This window comes from Monodelphis domestica, chromosome 4 (genome assembly GCF_027887165.1).
Source record: "Monodelphis domestica isolate mMonDom1 chromosome 4, mMonDom1.pri, whole genome shotgun sequence".
NCBI classification, from domain to species: domain Eukaryota; kingdom Metazoa; phylum Chordata; class Mammalia; order Didelphimorphia; family Didelphidae; genus Monodelphis; species Monodelphis domestica.
This window is the reverse complement of record NC_077230.1, coordinates 143802637-143820344: the sequence shown is the minus strand read 5'-3', so window position 1 is coordinate 143820344 and position 17708 is coordinate 143802637. Positions and strand designations below refer to the sequence as shown.

The 17708-nt window shown below is 33.1% G+C and overlaps 1 protein-coding gene across 5 annotated transcripts in view; it reads right to left on the bottom strand.

Annotated features, from left to right (window-relative positions):
* Positions 1–17708, bottom strand: part of ARHGAP15 (Rho GTPase activating protein 15) — an 892738-nt gene that overhangs the window by 416338 nt on the left and 458692 nt on the right. For all 5 annotated transcript variants that reach the window (XM_056793814.1, XM_007494120.3, XM_056793815.1 and 2 more), the window contains exons 7-8: positions 7149–7247; positions 5948–6077 (exon numbers count right to left, since the gene is read on the bottom strand). In XM_056793814.1, coding sequence (XP_056649792.1) covers positions 5948–6077; positions 7149–7247 — 229 coding nt within the window. The remainder of the gene's footprint in view (positions 1–5947; positions 6078–7148; positions 7248–17708) is intronic.

Sequence of the window (17708 nt, the reverse complement as noted above, 5' to 3'; positions counted from 1 at the left end):
AGTGTTCTAATGGATGATCTGTGTCTTGGTTTCATGATTTGTAAATAACTCTTAAGGCTAATGCTCATACAACACATTTGTGACAAGCTAAGTTGTCCTATCATTTTGTAACTTTCTATATGTTTTATGGGTCAGGAGCTAAATATACAGTGTGGGAGTCATCATATATCCCACAACGCTCCTCAGTATACTCTGAATGAGATTAAAATATAATTAGAAAATTCTTATAAAGTAAAAAATTAAATAAAGCACAGATAGAATTTTAGTTTAAAACTAATATGCAACCTATAAAGATGTTTGGACAGAATAATGGCTCCTATTTCTATTTGAGTTAGTCATGCCTGGGCTATGAGGGAAACTGAGTTCATAGTGACATAAGTAATCAGTCAGTATTCCAGTGCATCATTGTGCCATGGAATTGACCCTAAGTTCTCAGTTAAACCAGAAGCGAATTGATAATATTAAGAGAGAAAGACTTTAAATATTTGGCCAGTAATAATTTAATTTTAATCAACCTGAATCTATCTGAATGTAGAATAAATCTCACTGCAAGGAAATTAGGGACCAAATGATGAGATTTATGTTCATGACAATTTTTTTTAGGGAATTATACGAAACAAACAGAGGTAGACTCTCAAAGGGTTTTCCCCCATGTCTTTGTCTCAAATGAGGGTTGATTTTAAGTCCATCAGAGACAAATGTCTTTCTTTCCTGCTAAAACTTTAAGAAATCATTAATTGTATGTCATTGTTTAAGAATCATGCTACTTAAACTAAAACCTTTCAGGTGGACTATTATTAAATATACACACAAACACACACACACACACACACACACACACACATATATATATATATATATATATATATATATTTATATATACACACACACACCTGTGTGTATTTCCCATGCTTTCCAAACTAGAAAATGAAATGATCAACAACGTTCTCATGCCTTTTTAACAGTAATTTTAACTTTATCTCTCCACAATTATAGCAACATATACATACATACATAAGTATTTGTGGGTATGTGAGTATGTGTGTAAAATAAATCTCAAATAATTTTGAAAAACTTTTTATATCTTGGTAAAATGACTTCTTTTCATCCTCAACACACTTTCATTCCCCTCCTACTCATCCTTCTTTTTCTCCCCCTTATATATATACACATAGGTTTATTTATATATTATATATGCATATTTAATATATGTTATTTGACTATATACACATTTAATACATATATCCATATGTAAATATGTGTATATAAATACATACTCTTTTCTGTTTGATCACATAGATAAGAACACACATATAGAGAACTGAAATAATGTTTAAATCAGGAGATTTAAGAGATGTGTTGGTTATAAGGTCTTCAATATGAATCAGATAAAGAAAGGTGAGATAAGTAAGCAGTATTAACTATGTTCCTGGTTTGTTTACAGAGAAACAATTTTGAGAATCATAAATAAAAATACATTTTTTTTTGAAAAGTGATTATTTGAAGGGGCCTCCTAGATTATAAGTCTGGGTGAACAAAAGGATAGTTGTTTCCTTGACAGAAATAAAGAAATGAGGAGGAAGTGTGCTTTAAAGCAAAAGATAAGGAATTTGTGACTTTGTGAGGAAACTGCATTTGATTGAGATTATGACAGAAATGGAAACAGAAGAGAGAAGATAATGAGATGTGTTAAGTTAGCAATAGCTTCCAAGGTTCCTGCCACATGGGTTAGTTTTACTCCCCAAAAGGCAAGCAAGTTATCTTAGTTGGTCCAGAGGGCTAAGGTTTGGATTTTGGGAGTTATCTTGGGTAACTTCCTCAAAGTAATCCATTTGGGTTTAAGGCATGGGCAATTGGTCCAACTAGATATTGCTCCTACTCCAAGAAGGTATCTGTTTATACTTAGGAGGAATTGTCTAATGCTCTAGAGACTGGGAAAGGATGAAAATTGAGTTTGGAGCCTGGAATATGGATTTTCCTCATTACCTGAGTAGACTGTATATACTGTTGAAATGTTCATGACAATTTTTTTTAGGGAATCATACAAAACAAACATAGGTAGACTCTCAAAGGGTTTTTCCCCATGTCTTTGTCTCAAATGAGGGTTGATTTTAAATCCATCAGAGACAAAGGTCTCTCTATGAAGGTAAGGAGGGGGTGGGGAGCCATGGCTACAGAAGCAACAGAATTAGCACATAAATATTTCATTCAAAAAGCAAAAAACAAATAACCCATGGATTGACTAAAAGTGGGAAGAGATAAAGTATGTTTGTTAAGAAAATACGCAAATATATCTCAACAAGAACCTTTAAAGTCTTATATGAAGTGATGCAAAGTAAAATGAATAGAACCATGAGAATGCTGTACACAATTTCAGCAATATATATGATGGATCAATTGTGAATGACAACTATTATCAGCAATGCAAGGATCCAGCACAACTCTAAGAGACTTATGACAAATCCACTGGTAAAGAAGGAGCTAACAAAGTCTGAATAAAGATTGAAGCATGTTATTCTTCATTTTATTTCCTCCACGAATTTTTCTTTACTAAAAGCAATATGTGACTTGTTTTGCAATGTGCTGAATATGACAATATGTATTATCTGCAAATACATATACAATATATCATATTATATATTTTATAATTACCTGACATTTGAGGGAAGTGTAAGGGGTGGGAAGGAGGGAGAGAATATAGTTCAAAAATGTCAGAAAATGATTATTGAAAATTATACTAATGTAATCTGAAAAAAAATAAAGAAAATATACAAATATGAGGAAATTCATTACCTGGAGTATGAAAGAAGGGTAGAAAGTATTTGATATAGAAAAGTGGGGAAGAAAGTGAAACAATATTTTTCATGGAATGATATCATAGATCACATGGATAGAGAGAATCTCTAAATGCATTGTTTGCAGTGTCATCCTCCACCTGTATGTGGTATTCACCTCTGAGTTTTGGAAAAGCTATATCTCTTTAATATCCACCTCTACTGTCATCTCCTACAATAATCCTGATTCCATAACTTGTATCAAAAAATGAGCTTGCATTTATTTTATGTACACATATGTATACATCTACATGTCTTGCTTCCTTGCTTCCTCGCTTCCTTCCTTCCTTCCTTCCTTCCTTCCTTCCTTCCTTCCTTCCTTCCTTCCTTCCTTCCTTCCTTCCTTCCTTCCTTCCTTCCTTCCTTCCTTCCTTCCTTCCTTCTTCCTTCCTTCCTTCCTTCTTACTTCCTTCCTTCCATCCCTTCCTGTAAACATGTTGTATTCACTCAACTCTTTGCAGGTAGGGATTGTCTTGTTTCTGAGTTGTTATCTCCAATACCTATCATATGCATTGAACATTTTGTTGTTGGTCAGTTTCAGTTGTTTCTTATTCTTTGTGATCCTATGTTGGGGTTTTCTTGGTGAGGATGCTGGAGTGGTTTGCCTTTTCCTTCTCCCAGCTCATTTTACAGATGAGGAACTGAGACAAATAGGGTTGAGTGACTTGCCTAGGGTCATATAGCTAGTAAGAGTCTGAGACTAGATTTGAACTTATAAAGATGAGTCTTCCTGATTCCAAACCTAGTAATCTATCCACTGTGCCATCTATTTACCTGGAACATAGAGATGACAATCAATTCTTGTTGAAATAAATGAAAAAAATGAATAAATTTGGGAGTTTGGGAAATATCTCTTGGGCATGAGAGAGTAGAAAGAAAGCATTTCCAATATTTGTACATCTTTTGAAGTGTACCCTGTACCAAAAGAATAGAAACTAAATGACTCCTATCTTTAATGATATTATCATCTAAAATATAAAAAAGTCACAAAGGTAACTTCTGTTCTGGATCTTATTTTGACCATTGTAGTGTAACTAGTTGTTGAAGTAGAAACTGTTGGGAATTTTTTGGGAAATGATCATACCATCTTAGACCTTGTGAGAAATGTGAAACCCTGGTGACAATGCATGAAAGACATTCTACAATTGTACAGAATGTATTTCAAAAGGTTTAGAGATACATTGGGTATAGGCTACCACCATCTTATATTCTATAGAGGAAGTGAACCTGTTTATAATATAGAGTTCCTAAGAAAAAAATTCAGAAGATGCAAAAAATTTCAATCCTAATGAGATTGAAATGAAGGAAGAATATATGAATCCAAAGAAAACTTAATGAGGCATAGATTGTTAGATCAGGATAATGGTAAAAATAGTTTATCTAGTTCAGTATATCATTTGTCAAAACATTCTATTTTCTGGGCAATATATATATATATATATATATATATATATATATATATAAGCAAGAGAACAGTATAGTTAGCTTGATTCACAATTAATTAATTGACTGAACTGGGAAAAAGTCATTTGTCATTTATTTAGGAAGGATGGGAGATCTGAAAAAAAATTGACTAATGATAAGGTTGAAGCTCTTTGGTATTCCAGCTGAAAAGCCCAGAGATCTGACTTTGGCCTTGTCAGATATGATGCAGGAAATCTGAATTTGACCTTAACATTTTTATTAATGTCTTACATGAAGACATATATAGCATGTAGCAAAAAATTATAGATGACACAAAATTAGAAGTGATAATTGACCTGTTGGAATCAGAATCCAAAACTATTCTTGTCTTCTATTTGGAGGTTGTCATGTGGAAGAGGGATTAGAATTGTTTTGTTTGCCATAGAAGTTAGAATTTGGACCAATGTTTCAAAGAGGAAGACTGCAGTTCAATAACAGTAAGAAATTGATTCCTGACAATTATAGCTACCCCAAAATGGGATAGGCTAGCCTGGGAGGTAGTATGTTGTTAGTCAATTCAAGTTAAAAGCTTTTTGATCATTTATTAGTAATGTTGAAGTAATTTTATAGAGTTTGGCTTAGGTAACCTCTGCAATTCTTTCTGAGATTCTGTGCAGATCCTGCCTTTGTGATAATTGTCAGAGAATAAGATTAATATCTAGAGTGAGGTATAATGATACTATATGGCCTAATTCAGATGCCATTTGTGAAGTTCATCTGTAGCCCATAAGACTTGGGTTGTAGCCTAGGAATTTTACCATTAGCTTATTTTTTAATTTAATTTAATTTATTTATTTTAAAAACCCTTACCTTCTGTCTTGGAATCAATATTGTGTATTGGTTTCAAAGCAGAAGAGTGGACAGGGCTAGGCAATGGGGGTGAAGTGACTTACTCAGGGTCACACAGCTGAGAAGTGTCTGAGATCAGATTTGAACCTAGGACCTCCCGTCTCTTGTCCTGGCTCTCAGACCACTGAGCTACCCCACTACACGCCCACCATTAGCTTTTTATGGTCTCATTGACCTAACCTCACATGTCAAGAGATCAGAATGGATGATCTCTAGAACTGATATAACCATATCACTTGAAAATTGTCTTCTTATTTCACTTTGTCACATTCTACCTTTATCCTATGTAATCCTCCACCTCCACCCCACCAATTTGACCCTTGGTAACATCACTTAGTTTCCTGCAACTCCAACAGACCTATACCTAGAATGTCTGAATAGTGGTCTGATAAATTCCTTACCATTCTGGTCTTAGACTGCTCACCTCGGGCTTTTAGACATATTTCTTTATAAGGATACAAATCAGCTTTAGCCCACAGATGTTAGCTGATGATTGACATTTCCCACTTTGAGAATAACTCACAGACCTGTACAGTGTGGCTATCCTTCAGAGAATCAGAGCTTTTCTTTAAGCAGGGACCATGACCTTACAACTTATTTTCTCAATCGGTGCTACCATCAAGCCATAAGCAAAGCAGAGACAACTGCTCTCCAGTGAGTGAAGGGCTTTTCAAGGAATTGATAAAAATCTTAGGTGCATAGGATGTCTTTGACCCAAAGTCTCATTTTGATGGATTTGTTTTTCATAAGCACTACATTCAAATTAATTGACATGGAAAAATAAAAGGAAATATACTTACTTAAAGATTTTCTGTTTTCAGGTTTTTGTTCCTTTACTTCTCTGCCAAAATGATCCAGCAATTCAGCACTAGATGATCTCTGGATTTTGAATAACTCCAAATTTCTGGATGTACAAATTTGATCCTTTGGCTAGAACCAAAACCAAACCAAACCAATTAGGTTTGTTATAGACAGAGTTTTTCTGTTTCAGCACTGCATTTGTTAAAGCTATTTTGTGGACAGTATGGAAAAATAGGCTAACTATGCCTGATTGGGGGGGAAAAGTAGAATTAATGTAATGTTCTGTTGTCTGGTATTTCATTTTAATTTTGAACAGATAATTTCAAATGGAAAAATACATGGAGACAGAACCTACATACAAACCCCATATCTGAATTTATTTTTCAGATATTTTTGTGTTTATTATACTATATTGAGTTATGAAGATCTAGTTCATCATAATGTTTTATCTTTTCCCTGCAATTCAAATTGGATAAGATTGGAAGCAAATAAATTTCAGTAAAATATTACAAGAAGTATTTATTCCCCCTCCCACAATTTCCAAATAAATACATTTTAATATGATTTTTCTACACTCTTTGAAGGTTTTGTAGAAATGAGTATCTTGTCAAATATTTTTGCTTCAGTGAAAAATTGATTTATTTTGAAGGAATCACCTTCCTAAACTGAAGCTAGAGCTGGTTGGGTAATTAAAAATGGGTTTCTTGAAATATGATAAGCTTACTTTCAGAAGAAAAAAATCAGGCTCAATAAGAAAATAATAGTAATCAATTACAAAGGAACATTATTTGCTAGTGCAATTCTTGTAAATTGGTGCCATGAAAATGCATAAAGAGCTTAAATATATTAATATTTCTTTTTGAGGATATATATTATAGGCTACATAAACTGAAAATGTAAAAATTCATTAGTTATTAAGCGCTTGTGTGCTTTTTACAACCACCAGTAAACCAATGTCCTTGTTATTCTAGAGGAATGAATTGCACCATTCTTTTTAAAAGGAAGAATAAAATGACATTTAGTCCCACAGTACTTTCTGCTGAACCTATTCCCCTCCTTTGGAATATATAAGCTCAAAATAAATGAATATCTGTCAATCTACATCAGTTATTTAAATGTATGTGGTTTGTATCCCTGAGCAAGGAGATTTAAATGACTATATTTTAATTAATAAAGGTAGCAGCCAAAACAAATACACACCAATCTGTCAATTGCATTTTTGATTGCATGGAACCAATCCAATATGATGAAGTCGATATCTGACTGAAGAAGGAACTCATTTCCTGTTACTGTTGTGATCTAAGGGAAAAATTGACAGGTAAGCAAACCATATAATATAGATCTTTTATATTTAAGAAATGTGATTTTTTTGGGGGGGCAATGCACACACTTTTATATTCTGAAATGCTTTCTCATGTTCCAGCCATTATTTCTCTTAGGAACAAGGAGGAGGGGACCATTTTGAACCACTTTCAATAAACTATTTACTCATGTTATAACAACTATTAACTGATACACTCCCCATCCCCTCCAACTAGCATCCTTCTGACACAAGCAGCCTCTATCCTAGGGAAGTTCAGAAACATTTAAGTTCCTCAAATCATGACTCCAAAATAAGCTGATGCACCTGAGTGAGGCAGATTCATTCTGAGGATGCTGACTCTTCTGTTTGTCTTTTTATATTTTTTTTATCAAATCTAATAATGTATTTCTGTTTGATTTCATTTTATGTAAGATTCCAAAATAGATTATTTATCAGAGAGACTAATGAAAACTTTGCCAATACTGTGGTCAAATGAACACCATCTGATTATTTCTATTTCCCTTGTCATAGTGGGGAATAATGGGCCACTCATAAAGAGTCAAATTATGAAGAAAGGAGTTTAGTAGACTAAAATTCATTTATATTTTGACCCTCACATAGGGGATATTTATCAAATGAGCAGTTATTCCCCTGATAGTAAACTCTGTTGTGTTCTTGGATGTTTCCAGTGTAAAAATATGCATTCCTTTATCACACTGAACTTCCCATTCCCACCCATCCCCACCCCTTGACTCATATTTGTGGTGAGAAGCATCAGCTTCATAGAAACAGACAAATATTCTTGCTTTCACACATAAAAGGCCACTCAGAAAAGACTCTGATTAGAGCAGATATGCAAACATTCCATTAGTCCATCAGACTGAAATGTGAGGCTATTTTCTTCATGATATCAGCTTTAGGCTTCCTCACTAAAGTGAATCTCTCTGCACACCATTTCTCCACTGGTGTGACACAATCACTGAGGACTAATGCTTCTTGATTTCTAACTTTTGAAAATATTCCAGGAAAAAACCCGTCATCCTTTCATATTCTGGAAAGGGGGACACTAAAATGTGGCATTGATTCTCAGCATCATAAACTGTGTGCTAACATGTCAGTATGAGTCCATCCATCATTCAAACGATCATCACTGATCAAAATTTGTCATGCCAGGTAGCTCTACAATTCATGGGACAAACCTCAACCATAGTGATCTCCAGGTATTTAATAGAATTCCAAGTGTATTTGAAATTATTAAAAACACAATTCTGCAGTCCCCTTCCTTTATGATGTGACAATCTCTGGTATGCTTTGATTGTTTATCAATGTAGTGCTCTTCAAAGAAGAAAAAAAGTATCCTGAAACTATGTGCACTTGTAAGAAAGAGAGATTTGAAGAGTAGAAGGCACTTACTTTCCAAAATTAGAATTTAGATATATTTTTTGGATTAAACTCTCCTTTTCTTTGTCTGTCTTTCTTCTCCACTCTCTCAAAGGAATATGGCTTTAGGATGACCAGAAGCAACTGGATCCTTTATTTTCTATATCATCAATAAGATAGTGAAACTGATGGCTGTCTAATGTGTTAAACTGTCATAGTAAGGTCCTTCCCTTAAAGTCAGTTTAAAATAGTCATTTAATAAAGCAGAGCTACAGAGTATGTCTAAAAGTGAAGTAATTGCTAACTAGTGGCAGGCAGAAAACCAGTGAGATTAATAGAATACAGGGTTAACTATTTATATAGCATACATTTAACTTTGAGCTTTAAAAATGAACTTCCACTACAATATTTGGGGATATGAATGAATTCTGTAACAGCACAATTTTATAATATATATATATATATGGAGAAACAAATTAAACTAAATCTAATGTAAGATCCCATTTACTACATCTTGGCCACTACAAATAGGTAACTATTAAACTTACTTATTTTAAAAGAATGTTATTTGTATAATAGGTTTAGCAAATATAAATATCCTTATTGAACTCTAAAGACTTGGGAAAGATGCAAAAAAGTTTAAAATTCAGTTTGCCAATATTCAAAATCTTTATAAAATGCAAGTAATTCATCAGAGCATTTGTATTTCTGTTGCATGCTATACAGAGTATCTTTTACTGCTAACACAACCAAAAGCAAATTGCATTTGTAAGTTGTTTTGTCTGAATATCTTACTTTAATAATCATACATAATCAGTCATTTATGAATACAATTTTTTAAAAGATGGAACAGAGAAAAGGGTGAATGAGATTTCATTCAAAACATACTATGAGTTACAGTTCATATTCCTCCCTTTCTTTCTTCGTACTAATCTTCAGAGTAACTAGACAGTTTCAAGAAGACTGCTACTGCTCTCTACAGTTTAAATGCATCCACTTCTTAATTACAGTCAATAATTGACTTTGTTCTGCTCCATTCCAGTCATTCAGAGGAAAGCATTTCCAAAGGCTTTGGCTGGCAAATCCCATTTAATGTGTAGGTTTCCTAACCCACTCATATATTACCTCTTTAGAATTTCTGATAAATAGTTCTTGGAAGGGCTTGCTGAACCATATTTGCACACTGAACAATCGAATTTTCAACACCCTTGGGAAAAGATATCAATAAAGCTGCCAGGTTTGACTAAATCTTATGATTGAACAATTTATGATCATTATCTAAAGGCATATATATTTTAAAAATGGGTTTAAGTTACTCCATATTAAGCCTGCTAATACAGCCTCTTTATGTTAGATTTTGTTGAAATAACCATAGAAGCTTGGGGAAAAAATGAAAGAAGAATTTACAGTAAACACAAAGGTCTCTGGTAAGAGCTGCCAGTTACTATTTTGCTTAGTCTTCCAATTTCGATAAATGTCTTTTGAAATCCCTACTCTCCACTAAATCATAGTTGGAGATATACATCCTGTGACAAGTAAGCTGTCCTAATGAAGTGTGCCAGTGTTGTCAATAATACATATGTCTAAGTAATGGTAATCCCCTTGAATTGTCCAAAGTAATGTGCTCAAACTTTTTCAGGAAATAAGAATCAATTTGAATACCTGCTGGCAATACATTTATGCTTGGGAAATATCAGGTATGTTGACTGAGCAGCACACAGAACAAAAATATTCTCTAAGACATCTCTGTATAATTATAATTTAGCAATTTTATTCTCTTGTTCTGGGAAGTTGGGTCCCATTTTCTCGTTGAGATTCCTTTGAGAATGAAAGCAAGAGAACCTGATTCCAAAGATCTCTAAACCAAAGACACATGTGGTCCAAAATTATGCTTTGGCCTTTCACTAAGCAAAGGCTATTTTATTCATAATCTTATTTAACAGGACCATTTGGTTTTAAGCTTGGCATTTCTGTAGTTTTGCTAAATATCACTATTTTTTCTGTATTTATATTGTAGCTCATTTTCAGCTCCCTGTGGACAGGAAATATAACTCATTTTTCTGAGTTTCTCTCATATAGTTGGCTATAAGTGGGAGTCAAAAATATTTTATAGCTATACCTCGGATTTATGCCAGGAAGCATCAGCAACCATTTCAGCAATGAGGTTTCATTGTGTTGTCTTATGAGAAATGATGGTGGAAAATGACAGTTTTGTACAATTCTAAATTTTTCCTTATCTCATTTGCCAGAATAGAAGACAGTTAGGAGAGCTTATAATTTACCCATAACCATAAGCACTTTGTAAATACAACCCATTTCCTTTATATGTTGAACTGTATTTACCTTCAATGAGGCCAAAAACAAGTAAATGGAGGAAATATCAAAAGTGTATGAAATCAACAGTTTACTTGATTATACCTATTAGATGGGACTACCCTTTCCATACTAAAGCAGATGCATCAGTGAGCAAGTATTTAGGTTTAAAAGCCAATTATATGCAAGCACTAGATACAGACCCTCAAAATAGGTAGAATTAAATACCACTAGTCAAGAGTACAATTAATGTCATTGAAAGTCATCTCATTTGTTTCTCAAAACCAAGAAAATAGTGTCCAAAATGACATTATAAGAACTTAGTTTTTAGAAAAATAATAATAGCATGAACATATAATGCTGAAAAGTTTCCCCCCAAACCCTATGTTATTTAATTCAATCTGAAACAACTCTATGGAGGCAAATAATGCAATAATGATCGTTTTCATTGTCTATAAGAAAACTGAAGATCAAAGAGAGCAAGAGATTTGTCACATAGCAAATGAGCGGTTCTGCTGGGATTTGAATCTAAGACTTGTGATTCTAAATCTATTATTTTACTACCACTGCTTTATCATTAGCATCAATTTATTTGACATCCACTCTATGTAAGGCAGAAAGGGGTGTATATGCTGAGGATGTATACCCTTTGTGTGAGACATGGAATATGAATATTATACAAATAAGTAATATATTATAGAATGAGATATAGATGCACTAGCAGATCAGATGGGGCAGGAAAGGAGAGAGGAAGGAGGGAACGAAAGGGAAAGGAGAAGAAAATGAGAGAGAAGAGAGGAGAGAGGGACAGAGACAGAGACAGAGAGAGGAGAAAGAAAGAGGTAAATACAGAAATTTGGTATATTGTCCTTCAAATCTGATATCATAACAATATAAATAACAAAATAGGGCATTTTAAAAGAATTCTCTCCTGGATCTCAAAGCATATATAGAATATTTACTTCTCTAATCTTCCTAACATTCTTGGGTACAGAACAGCCATAAAAAAGGAGGAAGTGAGGGCACAATGGAGACTACTGTCAATAACAATAATAGGAACAACATACTTATATGAGGCTTTGAAGTTTATAATGATCTTTCTTCATAGACACTACAAGTATTATCCAATTCACAGATGAGAAAACAGACTCAGACAAGTGAAACTTGAACCAAATCATCATCATATAAAAGTGACATCATTTTGAGAATCTAAAGATGCTCATTTAAAATTCAGAAGCATGATAGAGCATTCGGCTATGAAATCCAGAAGACCCGAGTTCAAGACCTACCTCTGACACTTGCTAGCTATGTGACCCTGAATAAGTCATATAATATCTCTCAGTCTCTTTTCCTCACCTGAAAAGCAAAGATTTTAGACTCAGTAGCTTTTAAGATTCCTTTCATCTCTAAATTTGTGATCCTGAGTCAGACTTCTGGTACCATCATTTCCTCCTCAATCAAAAGTTCACCAAAATATAAACATATCGAAACAACAAAGATTTAGCATATATTCACTGTAATTTTGTTTACATTTGTGAAATTGAGTCAGTATGACTTTTTTACTCAATTATATTTAAACCAGTGGAAGTCATAAGTCACTTTCCTAAAAGTTATTTCTTCCTGAACCTTGACTGTCACTACTCCAATTCATATAGTCATATAAAGACTCTCTAAAAACTTATACATATTAAATATATGTGATATGTTATTACACATGTATACAAGTGCATACATGCATGTAAGTTTGTAAAGTGATGTAGTCTAGAAAAATAGATATAGGCACCCCTTTCATTTTGAAAAACCTAGGTTTCCGTCATACATCTGAGAAAAACTGGTTGTGTGGCCTTGGGTAAGTCATTTACCTCAGTATCCCAAAGTAATTGTCTAGAATTATAATGCAGAATGGCTATTGATCTGCACTTGTGGCAAGAATTTCTTTCTTGAGAGTCCCCTATATCAGTGAAACCATAGGCCTGTGTCTATCCTTCTGTCTAATTAGCCATCCATTTATCTACTCTATCCATTAGAGAGAAATATTAAGGTCCCCAACTTCAGCAATGAAAACAAAAATGAGTGTGTGTGTGTGTGTGTGTGTGTGTGTGTGTGTGTGAGAGAGAGAGAGAGAGAGAGAGAGAGAGAGAGAGAGAGAGAGAGAGAGAGAGAGAGAGAGAAAGAGAGAGAATTATAGGATTTAGTTGCATTTTTTTCATCTTACCTCATAAATTGCAAACATGATATAGATGATCAAATGAAGGTTGCCATGGTTATACTAATAGTTAAATTACTTAGTGGGCTCAAAGGTGTTTATGGTCACCAAAGAAATTAAATTATCGAGGCTGCATGTCTGTCTCAAATTACAGTCTGGCATAAGTAATTCCTAACATTTTTTCTGACCACTAGAGCAAAGTTATAAAAGTAAGGTTGAAATATCAGTTCAGAGGAAAAGGTCTTCAACTTGTCTTTCCAAAAATGTTACTTGTTAAAACATTTTGTGAGAAAGTATTTGCCTTGTGTTCCCAATGTTGCTAGATGTTAAGTAAATATATGCTAATTGCAAAAAAAGAGGTTGTTTTGGCAACTCTCTTATTAAAATGCATTTGTAACCCCCATCTGTCATGAAAGTTTTGAAAAGTTTGTTTACTTTGGATAGCAGCCTTATCCAGGGTTACCCTAGCAAACAATGATAGCAGTCTTCAGAAGTTGTGTGAGGAACAAGCCACTGGGGAACCATTTTTGTTTTAATTGGCACACACAAACACTTTTCTGGTCTGTCAAGAAGATCAAGCTAATATGCATGGAGGGTGTTATATTCTGAGCTTTGGGGAGCAGTAAAGCTCCCTTTATTTAAGTAATTTAAATGATAGACTGCAAAAACTTTGCAAGTCAGAAAAATGTTTTATCCTTTCTTAGGGAATATTTGTTTTAAGCAACAGAAAATGTTCTACATATCTAAAGATGTTGAACCTTATGTTATAATCACTCGGCTTCTTCTGACTCTGTGAAATGTTACTAAATCGACTTGCTGCTAAATTAAGACGACAACCCAGCTCCCGCCTTTCTACAACTTCCCCCGAAAGAACAAGTCCAAATTTATTAGTTTTCAGTTGATTATTAGCTAAATTTTCAATGTGTTTGGGTATTATCTATTTGCATATATATATACATATATTTTTTTTCATCAAAGGCCTGAGTAGTACCCTCATATCAAAATAACCTAATCTTCTAAGTAATTTGTTATTTAAAGAAAGGAAACATTTCTTTAGGTTACACATATCACAGATCTCAAGTGGATTATAAAATTTAAAATAGAATGTCAACCTTTTAAGGACCAATGGTTTCTTATGGGAAATTGTTTTAAATTTGACATTCAAACAATTTATCAAAACACAAGACTTGATCTGTATAATAAAAATCTTCTTTGTTGTAAATAGTCACAATGTCAAAAAGGCAAAAAATGTCCATGCTATTAGTTTCTTTTAACTTTTAAAATAATTTTCTCTCTCTTATTTTAATAACACTTTTCCACACAAGTTTTCCAAAGTTATATGATTCTATTGTCTCTCTCCCTTCTTCCCTACCCCTTCCCATAGTTGACAAGCAATTCAGTCTGGGTTATACAAGTATTATCAAGCAAAACACTATATTACTCATTTTCTTTTAACTTTTTGATAAAGGGTAATGAACCCATTCCTACTCCTTGCTTCCTCCAAAGATCATAGATCAAAAGGTCATGAATAAAGGTCTAAAAGGGTTTCAGAGGTCATATAATTCAACTCATTCACTTTATAGATGAGGAAACTTCTGCCCATATACTATAAAATACATAGCAAGTATCAAAAGTGGAATTTGAACACAAGTGTGATCAATACAGAATCTTTCAAAGTATCAAATTAAATAAAAAGTGATCAAAAATGTGGAATGGAATTCATTTTTATGGTCATCAATAATAATAAAATGGAAAATTATAATTATTTTATATACCCAGAAGCTTTTTAATGTTTGATAAAATAGGAAATGTATACATTCAGAACACATTAATTTGCAGAGAACAAATTCAGCAGTTTAACAATAAATTAAATTGTTTCTTTTGTCTATATTACTAAAAAAAGCCACTGAAAAATAGTTGACAGAAGACTTTGATGGCTAAAGGCATCAACTTATTTCTATTTACAGTTAATTTTTGCACCTGGAGGGGAAGTTTTCTCTTGATAAACTAATTATCTCAGAATTTCTATTCTGTCAATACTCAAAAGCCACATGTCACTAAAACAATTGAGTAGCTTAAATGAAATCATTTTAGCCACAGGACTATATCTTGCTCAGTCAATGGTGTTAGAACATCTGCTATCAACTTGACCTACCATCAATTTAAAATGAAGAGAAATATGATAAATTCAAGTTAATGTAGAAATTCTTTAACTGTGTAGTTGTAGAGGTTTGATATGATTTATGATTCCAATTGCATGCATAATAGCTATGTTACCTATAATCATGTTCAATAGTTGAATTTTCAATTTAAAAAAATCTTGATGTCTTCTCAAGTTCACATTATCAGTGTGATTACAGGAGCATAGACATCCTGTCTTCAGTGTGCATGAGTAGATATACACTTGGTATAATTTTCATGACTTCCATAAATCCATTCCCTTAAGTTGGTAAGTCCCTCCTCTTCTTTTCACCATATTATTTTTATTCATTGTGTATATAATTTGTATTTACTTCTCTTTTCATATGTTGTGTCTCCAGACCACAATGTAAGGGCTCTTGGCTGCAATGACAATCTTTGTATCCTCAGTGCTTGACACCTACCAGGTGCTTAATAAATGCCCATTGAATAAATTCCTAGGATCATTGAAAATAGGACAAAAAATTTTAGGAGGTACATTCACATCTTAGTGAGTGCTTTTGTCTGATTACAATCTAATGTCATGTACAAATTATTTTTGAACTTTTTTGGGGGGGCAATTGATGAGTGTTGATTTTTTTTACCATCCTACCCTGCCCCCTCAGTTGGAAAAAAAGGGAAAAAACAAATGAAAAATATGCAGAGTCAAAACATATTTCAACAATGGTTAGGTCCAAAATTGTATGCCTCATTTTCCATCCTGAGTGTATGTGGGAGCAGGTCACTCCTGTATATTTGCCTAGAAAACCCTAAATAGTGTTATGAAGAGTCAGACAAAACTGAAGTCCCTCAATAACAACCACTACAATTAATCATGATATCAACAGATCAAAGGGTTTATTTATCTTTCTCTTTGGCTTTTGGACCACAGGCCAGAATTAAGATATTCTGAATATAGTTCATATTATAATAGCAATGTCATTTATATAAAGCCTACTGTGTATGAGACAATGTTCTAAGTGCTATTAATACCTCATTTGATCCTCAAAACAACTTTGGGAGGTAGGTGCTATTATAAGTATTGTTTTATGACTGAAGACAACTGAGGCAAACAGAGATTAAGTGACTTGCCCAAGATCACATAGCCAGTAAATTTCTAAGGTCAGATTTTAACTCAGTTCTTTTAGTGCTTCAGATCCAGTGCCTAGCCACTGTGCCACCTAGCTGCCCTAAGGGAGTACTTTTAGAAATATTTATGTACCTAGGTCTAATTATGATATCACTAGAAAAGGCCATACACAACTTTGTCTTTGTCTTTCTGAACATAGTTCCAAATTGTTTTCCGAAATAGTTGGTGCAATTCATAGTACCAGCAATAGGTACATTAATATCTCTTTTCCCTACCTCAGCTTCTCTAATATTTGTCACTTTCCATTTTTGCTATCTTTCTCAATTTGAGAGTCATAAATTAAAATATCAGAGTTACTTTCATTTGAACTTCTCTAATTATTAGTGATTTGGAGCATTTTGACATATTCAGATAATCTATTATTTTGAGAATAAATTTTATTCTTATGAATTTAAATCATTTATCTTGGAAATGAAACCTTTGTCAGGGAAATACTATATAGATTTTGAACTATTTTTAATGTTAATTTCATTAGTTTTGTTTTTATATAAGCTTTTAATATGATATAATCAAAATTGTGAATTTTATCTTCTGTTATCCTTTCTATCCTTTGTCTTTAGAGCTCAAAAGTAATTTCTCTTTTGCTTAGCTGTTTATGATATAAATTTCATAATTTAATCACATATCCATTTGAGCCTCATCTTGGTATATGGTATGAGATGTTCTCTTAAACCTAACTTCTGAAAAAAATATGTTCCAATTTTCCCCAAAATTTTTGTAGAATAAGTTTTTTTCTATGTTACTTGGAGATCAAACACTATGCTATTGTGTTTATTTGCTTCTTAAGGTTGTATAACTTAATTTGTTCCATTGATCAATCTATTTTTTTAACCAGGGCCAAATAATTTGATGATTAATGCTTTATAGTCTAATTTGAGGTCTGATACTTCTCCTTTCATCCCATTTCCCCTTAAATTCTTGATCTCTGAGATACCACCTCACACCTAGCAGATAATAAATGTTGGAAGGGATGTGGCAAAACTGGGACATTAATGCATTGCTGGTGGAGGGAAAGAACATGAATAATGTAACCATGGAAAAATATTCTAAATTAATTAAATACGATTTTTTAATTCAAAAAAATTCTTCATCTTTTGTTATTCAATATTAATTTCTTCATTATTTTTTCTGACTCATTTCCTAAAATAATAATTTGACAGTTTTTTAGTTTTGATACAATAAGTCAATTAATTAAGGTAGAATTATCATGTTTATTATATTGGCTTAGCC